The 8,130-nt window shown below is 48.5% G+C and overlaps 1 protein-coding gene across 1 annotated transcript in view; it reads left to right on the top strand.

Moving 5' to 3' along the window:
- LOC147259485 (neuronal acetylcholine receptor subunit alpha-7-like) overlaps positions 1–8,120 on the top strand; it is an 18,195-nt gene extending 10,075 nt beyond the window's left edge. Inside the window, exons 6-10 of the mRNA XM_086207932.1 lie at positions 2,977–3,144; positions 3,663–3,857; positions 5,139–5,225; positions 5,576–5,685; positions 6,752–8,120. Coding sequence (XP_086064058.1) covers positions 2,977–3,144; positions 3,663–3,857; positions 5,139–5,225; positions 5,576–5,685; positions 6,752–7,300 — 1,109 coding nt within the window. The 3' untranslated portion in view covers positions 7,301–8,120. The remainder of the gene's footprint in view (positions 1–2,976; positions 3,145–3,662; positions 3,858–5,138; positions 5,226–5,575; positions 5,686–6,751) is intronic.
- Positions 8,121–8,130: the final 10 nt, after the last annotated feature.

Raw genomic sequence — 8,130 nt, 5'->3', positions numbered from 1 at the left:
ACTCACCCCCCCACCAGGTTGGACACTCACAGGCCCCTCCCCCAGGGTGTTGCCCTCACAGGCCCCTCCCCCAGGGTGTTGCCCTCACAGGCCCCTCCCCCAGGGTGTTGCCCTCACAGGCCCCTCCCCCAGGCGTGTCATTTGAACTGGCCTCTTTATGTCGTCTTTTTGTCTTCGCACGTCCAGTCAGCAACATCCCCAACTGGTTTGGGGTTTTATTGCTGTGTTTATTTTCATTGTCACTTCCATCAAATCTGAAGAATTCAAGTGAAGAACTTCATTTCAGTTCCTGTCGTCTGCGGAGGCTGCAGCTGTCGGCGTGGAGCAGTCCCTCCTCCTCAGAGACGGTGGTTTTCTGCCAGTCTGGGGGGTCACGAGGTCAGGAGGAGGAGTTCTGATCAGCGACCTAAGACTCGTCATGACTGAAGGGTTCGTCACTGAGATTCCCAGATTCCTCCTCGACGTCTGAAGTCACACTCCGACTTCGTCAAACAGGGAGGAAGCATTTGTACGTGTGTGATTCAGGAAAACTGGGAACTTGGAGAATCAGGACATTTTTGTTGGAAAGTGATGACAGTTTTGAAAATGAGCAGCAATATTGGAAGACTGAGGTATTTTAAGAGAATATTTCTGTTGCCAGCATGAGGAGGGAAACCCATCAGCTGATCAGAAACCAATAGCCAATAAAAGTGGTAACAGCTGCTTTAGTGCCGCCCGCTGACATTGATTAGTGTCAGATGGGTTTGATCCCGCAGCAGCTGAAGGTCAACAATGACAAGATGAAACTATATTGATTCTTTTTTATGTGAAGCACGAACGCTACAAAGCAGAGATGATAAAAGAGTGCTGGGTGTCGAAAGTGCTTCAAGCGTGCTGCTCATTATGATGTCAGACAACATGACACGGGCCCTCGTGGCGAATGTGGAACAAACCACTGGAACTTAATTTGACCCTGATAAGTGTTGTAGCAGAACTGTTCACGTTTCACAAGGCCAAATGTCTCAACCCTCCACCCCTCTGATGATGCTGGAAGCCTGAATGCAACGGTTAGCAGTGCTAAGCTAACGTTAGCCTATGAAGGAACTACACCACGGTCACATGACTTCAAGGTCACCACCACGAAGCTTCAGGCTTCTTGTGTTTCCTCTGATGACCTTTAATGACCTCCATGACCTCTGTAGGCTCCTCTAGACTCTTGTTAGCAACCCAGGTTTTTAAGACTCCACCACTCCAACATCCACCAGTCTGGTGTTTACTGGTGGATCTGATGTAGAACTGAACCTCCACCATCCACCAGTCTGGTGTTTACTGGTGGATCTGATGTAGAACTGAACCTCCACCATCCACCAGTCTGGTGTTTACTGGTGGATCTGATGTAGAACTGAACCTCCACCATCCACCAGTCTGGTGTTTACTGGTGGATCTGATGTAGAACTGAACCTCCACCATCCACCAGTCTGGTGTTTACTGGTGGATCTGATGTAGAACTGAACCTCCACCATCCACCAGTCTGGTGTTTACTGGTGGATCTGATGTAGAACTGAACCTCCACCATCCACCAGTCTGGTGTTTACTGGTGGATCTGATGTAGAACTGAACCTCCACCATCCACCGGTCTGGTGTTTACTGGTGGATCTGATGTAGAACTGAACCTCTACCATCCACCGGTCTGGTGTTTACTGGTGGATCTGATGTAGAACTGAACCTCCACCATCCACCGGTCTGGTGTTTACTGGTGGATCTGATGTAGAACTGAACCTCCACCATCCACCGGTCTGGTGTTTACTGGTGGATCTGATGTAGAACTGAACCTCCAACATCCACCGGTCTGGTGTTTACTGGTGGATCTGATGTAGAACTGAACCTCCAACATCCACCGGTCTGGTGTTTACTGGTGGATCTGATGTAGAACTGAACCTGCTGGTATCTCCAGATGCTGGGAACCTCAGACTTCCACATGCATTGTTTTACTCCTAAATGTTGTGCATCCATGTGAGCGCTACTTGCATATTTCCACTGGAAAAAAAATAATTAATGTGTGAAAAACCTCAATCTGAACGGCCCCCGATTGCCAACAAAGCATTTAATGAACGGCGTCATGTGGGAGCACCAGAACTCATCTCCACAAACAGAGTGTGTGAACCTCTGATCTCTCGTCTGGATGAAGCAGACCTGGATTTTAGCCCTTGGTGGCTTGGGGAGTTTGTAAATGAACGTTTCTGGACAGTTTAGCTGTTGTTAGCATCAGTTTCTGTTAGCTTCAAGCAAAATCTACGTGACTGGCTCTTCCTGCGTTCTGGAGTCACTAAAAAGTGATGAGGGAGGGAAAAACTTCTCAGGACTCCTGTTAGTGAGTACTTGGAAGGTGAGATACACAAATATCACTTTACGTTGAGAAGTTGTAGTACCAAGGCCCCTTTGAACTGCAGCGGGTGTCTGAGCTCGTACTTTCTGCTGATGCGTCCTGCTGGCGTCATTGAACCTGTGGGAGGCTGCAGGTGTTTGCTGGTTTGGGAACAGATTGGATTCCCAAACTGCTCTGCTGGAAGTTAATGGACACGTCAAACCCAGCTGTGCTGTGAAGGAAAACAACAGCGAGGGATTTGTCTCGTTGTCACAGTCGCGTTCGTCCGCGTCTGTCGAACGAGCCGCCGCAGCCTCTCCTTGAGTGGTTCCCTCGTTTCCTGTCTTTTGTCGTCTGTGAAGTATTTTCTTTGATCTCCTCCGCGTATTCCTGCGGGGGATTGTCTTTATTTTGTGAGCGCTGTGTCTGGTTTGTTGTGTTGAGGGAGATCTGACACGGAACAAACCCAAACTCTGTTTCCTCTGACTTTGTTCCTGTCCTCCTGGGCACTTCCCCCGCAGGGATTTCCATCTTCATGTCTTCAGCTCGTCTGCTTGACTCTCATCACATCCTCGTTTTTAATTTCCATTCATGAACACACAGAAGCTCTGGATCCGTGTTTTCCTCCTCAGGAATATTCAAGAGCACCTGCTTCATCGATGTCCGCTGGTTCCCATTTGACGTGCAGCGCTGTGACCTGAAGTTTGGCTCATGGACGTACGGCGGCTGGTCTCTGGACCTGCAGATGATTGATGCTGACATCACTGGATACATCGCCAATGGAGAGTGGGACCTCGTGGGTGAGAGCTCTCTGGAGAGTCAAGAAGCACATTTGGTTTCTTGACAGATTTCTAGAGAAACTAAGAAGAGTAATGCACAGACTGCATGTGTGCCAGTGAGTCCATGTCTGAAAAGACAAAAAGGGATTCCTCCAACAGGTGGGAAGCTGATTATGACTGCAGTTACAGTTCATGGCCACAGGGGCCGCCATGGCGGTGTCACGGCAGGAAAACATAAACATCTTTGGCGTGATGTCAAAACTGTTATATGCATGTATGCACGTGTGCATGTATGCACGTTAAAAAGCTGAACTCATTTTGAGTGTTTTAAACTGAAATACCAACCACTGCTTCCTCTTCTTGCAGCTTCTGTCATTCATCATGAAAAACCCAAATTTAGAGAGCAGCTTCACCCATCAGAGTTGTGTGTTGTGTTGTGTTGTGTTGTGTTGTGTTGTGTTGTGTTTTGTAGTCATTAACTGTGTGTCCTCTTCTTCAGGCTCATTACTGAGTTTTACTTTGTGGTGTTTTGCTCTCAGAGGTTCCTGGGCGGAGGAGCGAGCGTTTCTACGACTGCTGTAAGGAGCCCTACCCTGACGTGACCTTCACCGTGGTGATGAGGAGGAGGACGCTCTACTACGGCCTCAACCTCCTCATCCCCTGCGTGCTCATCTCCACCCTGGCGCTCCTGGTCTTCCTGCTGCCTGCAGACTCTGGAGAGAAGATCTCCCTGGGTGCGTGAAACCTGGCCGACTGCTGCATCATCATCAGGCGCTGAACTGATCCCGCCCCCTCCTCTTCTTGAAGCATTGTAACACTTGATCAGTTCTGTTTGACATTTTAGAACTTGGGCCCCACTCGAACAAACAGACCACGCGTCTGAGCTCAGCCTCCATCTTAATTCTCCTTCTTGCTGTCAAAAACACACCCAGTCAAGCTGCAGCGATTGGGTGGGAGCTGTTGAAGCAAATGTGCTCCAATAAACAGAAGATCTCATGAGCCAACAGCTCCCACCCACTGGTCCCAACGCAGCAAACTGGCTGAAGGAGTGGGAGCAGACGTGTGTGTGTGTGTGTGTGTGTGTTTATGAGCTTCTTTATTTTGTTGCCTTTATTGATCCGCTTCTTTTATGAGGATGGTTGAGGAGGTGGAGATGTGCTGTATAAATCTCTGACCTTTGACCCTGTATCCTCTCACAGATGAGCATCATGTCAGTTTATGGCGGCAGTGACCTCACAGGATGTTTGGAGTTGAGTGTAAAAATGTAAGATATTAAGGTCACCTTGACAGGCAGCAGCTGTTCAGACGTGATGAGGCCATTTAAGGTCGAGCGCCTCACCGGATGTTCATTTGTTTTTGGAATCAGATTGATTTCTGTAGATTTTAATCTTGAAATCCTGACGGATGTTTTGAGGCTGCAGAGATGAGACGGTGTCTCTGAACCAGGACTGAGACGTCTGCAGGTCCACCGCCCAACAAACCCCCCATTTTTAATGCTTGTTCCCTGCTGTTGATAGAAGAAGAGTGCTCAAACTATCAGTTGTAATCCAGGACGAAGGAACAGAGCGGTCGAGCTTTCAGAGCGGCGTCTGAAGCCGTTTCAGCTGAAACTAACACTTCATTGGCTGTGATGGTCGGGTTTCCAGTTAATTATTAAACACATTTGGAGAAACTTTGACAGTTTTACAAAAAAGAAAATTCGATCAAAGCTCCAACTACAACAGCAGCGTCAGTCAACACAGTCATCAGTTAATTAGCAATTAGCTTGGAATTCTCAACCCACAGGATGGTCACGGAGGACAAGCGAGACCTTCCACAATCACTTTCACTGTCAATCATGTTCCTGTCCTGCTGCTGAGCTCAGACGAGCACTGTGCCTGCTGCCAGCAGCAGAGGGCGCTGCTGCACTGCAGAACGTCACGATGCTGCTTTAATGCCTTCACACCGACCGAGGTTGCACTACAACGGTGTCATATTAGCTTAGCAGGAAATTCTGACTCCGTCTCTCCCTGCAGGAATCACAGTGTTGCTCTCGCTCACCGTCTTCATGCTGCTGGTCGCTGAGATCATGCCGGCGACGTCAGACTCGGTTCCTCTCATCGGTGAGCGCTTCACGTTCAGCGTCCATCTGTGTCCTCACACGTTTCTGAGTAAACTTTTCTTGCTCAGCGGTTGGATTTTATTCTGTAATAGTAACTGATAAAAAAATCCGACGAAAAGTCGACTTGCAGTGCAACCGAATGTCACTGACACTTTTTTAACGCGTTTGGAGAAACATGATAACTGAAGGAAATAATGGCTCTACACACAAAAGGATAAAATGACTCACTAATATACTGCAGAATATCTGGGTGTGAGACGCAAACTATCATCATTAATCCTGGCGATGAAGGTTCTGACTGTCCGATTACAGTTACAGTCCTTAAAATCATGTCTGACCTCTGTATTTCAGCTCAGTACTTTGCCACCACCATGGTCATCGTGGGTCTGTCGGTCATTGCTACGGTTCTGGTTCTACAGTATCACCACCACGACCCTGACGGAGGCCACATGCCACAGTGGGTCAGTCTCTCCTCCTCCTTTCTGTTACTGGGATAGAATACGAGAGTTACTGAGCTTCCCCTCAAGCAGAAGGTATCACAGTTCCAATTCTGCAAAAAAACATTTTATAATCACATGAGTTGATTTTTGTGTTTTTGGAAAAAGAGCGCACGTGGAGAACAGGTGATGATTCCTCCACAGTGGTTGGAGCCGGAGGTGTTGCAGGTTGTGTGTCTGTCCGGTTCTTGTGAGCATGAGGAAGTTTCACTGGGACTGCAGGACGAAAACAACCTGGTGGTCAGAGGTCACTGTGTAGGCAAACATCATGGTGGCATCGGTCCCTGATGTGGTTATTCTAGTCAAACTCTGATGTCATGAATCTTTAAGTCATTGTGTGTGTGTGTGTGTGTGTGTGTGTGTGTGAGAGAGAGAGAGAGAGAGAGAGAGAGGTGAATTACTGTCACTATTTTCCTGGCGCTCGCTCCCTGCTTCGTCTTTGTCTGAGTGTCTCAAGTGTGATGGAGACTTGATGGCGTCCACCTGATTTCAGGTCACTGACTTGGAGACTGGGGAACCGCAGGGACACATTCCTTCACCTGCAGTGATCGAAGCGTGATCATGGTGAAGCCAGACGCATTTAACGAACTTCTAAAACCAGTGAATTCCTGTTTGACCCGTTTGTTTGTGTGTGAAGCATGCTAATGGTAGCAGTGAAGCATGCTAATGGTAGCAGTGAAGCATGCTAATGGTAGCAGCGCTCACCAACCCAGAGTGCCAGCTAAATTCATTGTTTTTCTCCTAAAACAAATGACATCATCTCTCATGGTTCACCACTGAGGGACACGTCTGAGCTGCTGGTGAATTTCTGGATGCTTTGCTGACGTGAGGCTGGAAGTCACGATGAGGCTGGTTGCTCGCTGGAATGTTTTTGTTAAACGTGAGCTGTGACGTCCTGTGCCAGCGATGCAGTTCATTTATTGTTTATATCACAGATGTTCAACTTTCTCAGACGGATAAGAATTCACTCATCCTGAAACTCTTCATCGTCTCTGCTTACCTTCTCCTCCTCCTTCTCTCTCCTCTTCAGACCCGTGTGATTTTATTGAACTGGTGCGCCTGGTTTTTGCGGATGCGGCGTCCTGGCGAGGCTAAAGTCAGGTTGGCCTGCCACAATGCCACCAAGCATCGGCAGGGCAGCCTGTCCAGCCTGGAGCTCAGTGTCAGCCATGGCTCGCTACGGCATCAACCCCAGGTAACCAACGGCAACCTCGTCTACGTTGGCTTCCGTGGCGTGGAGAGGTACGCCTCTCCCTCTGAGCCTGAGCTCCTCTGCTCCCGGATGGTGGGCAGTGAGGAGAGCGTGCTGAGAGCTGGAGGGCCAGGCGATGGTAGCACTGTGTACTCGTTGCTGGAGGCGGAGTTGAACCAGATTCTGGAGGAGGTGAGGTACATCGCTAGGCGCTTCCGTGACCAGGATGAGGATGAGATGGTCTGCAACGAGTGGAAGTTTGCGGCAGCGGTCATCGACCGGCTGTGTCTGGTGGCGTTCTCACTCTTTACCATCCTCTGCACCATCGGCATCCTCATGTCTGCCCCCAACTTCGTGGAGGCCATCGCCAAGGATTTCTTCAGCTGAGAACAGACGTCTGCTGTCTTTGTCATAACGCCAACAAACATGTCTGTCCGTCCGTCTGCTGGCAGGAGTTTGAGTTCGAGCTGTCCAGCATCATTGGTTCCTCCTGAGGACTGAAACCTTTTAAGAACTTCACATTCCTGAACCATCTGTCGGACACCAAATTCAGTGGGGTTTAGTCGTGTGAGTGGAGGTGGTTGGTCGTGGTCACTGATGCCATCACTTCCTGTTGGACTACAAACACACCTCATCCCTGACTCGATCACTTCCTGTAGGTGGAGGAACCTATCAGCCTATCAATTAGCATTTTTCACAAAACCACAATGTAACACCAAGTACAGTTAACTTATACTTCATCAAGTCACAGACCCAAACAGGAACAGAGGAAACGCCAGAGGCAGGAAAAAAGTTAAATAATTCATCGTAAATAATTTAGTCATGAATAAAAAAGAGATATAAAAACTAAATAAAAGATGGAGTATTAAAAGGAAAAGAAGTTAATAAATGAACTCGAAGGCCCTCTGAGCTCTGACGTGGTGAACTCAGCCAAACCCTAATTAAAACAATGCAATTTTTCATGTTTGGTTACAATGAATCCACTTCAATATTTAAATGGTTAAATGGTCCCTGTCAGTCCCGGCCGCTCCCTTTTACCAGGCTCAGTGCAGTCTGGCCCTTCAGTTTATCCCTCATCCTGCTGACCAAAGCCAGAACCACTGACCAGAGGCAGGGACGGAGTCCCAAAAGTCCCTAGTAGGTAGAGCAGCTACCAGCCAGCAGACCCTGATGCACCATGTCTGACTCCAAACCAGCAGGTGGCGCTAGTCTGCATA

Source organism: Aulostomus chinensis, chromosome 7 (assembly GCF_037954235.1).
Source record: "Aulostomus chinensis isolate RoL2024-O1b breed Wild chromosome 7, RoL_Achi_v1.0, whole genome shotgun sequence".
NCBI classification, from domain to species: Eukaryota; Metazoa; Chordata; class Actinopteri; order Syngnathiformes; family Aulostomidae; genus Aulostomus; species Aulostomus chinensis.
Note: the sequence above shows the minus strand (reverse complement) of the source record. Positions and strands in the feature narration are given on the sequence as shown.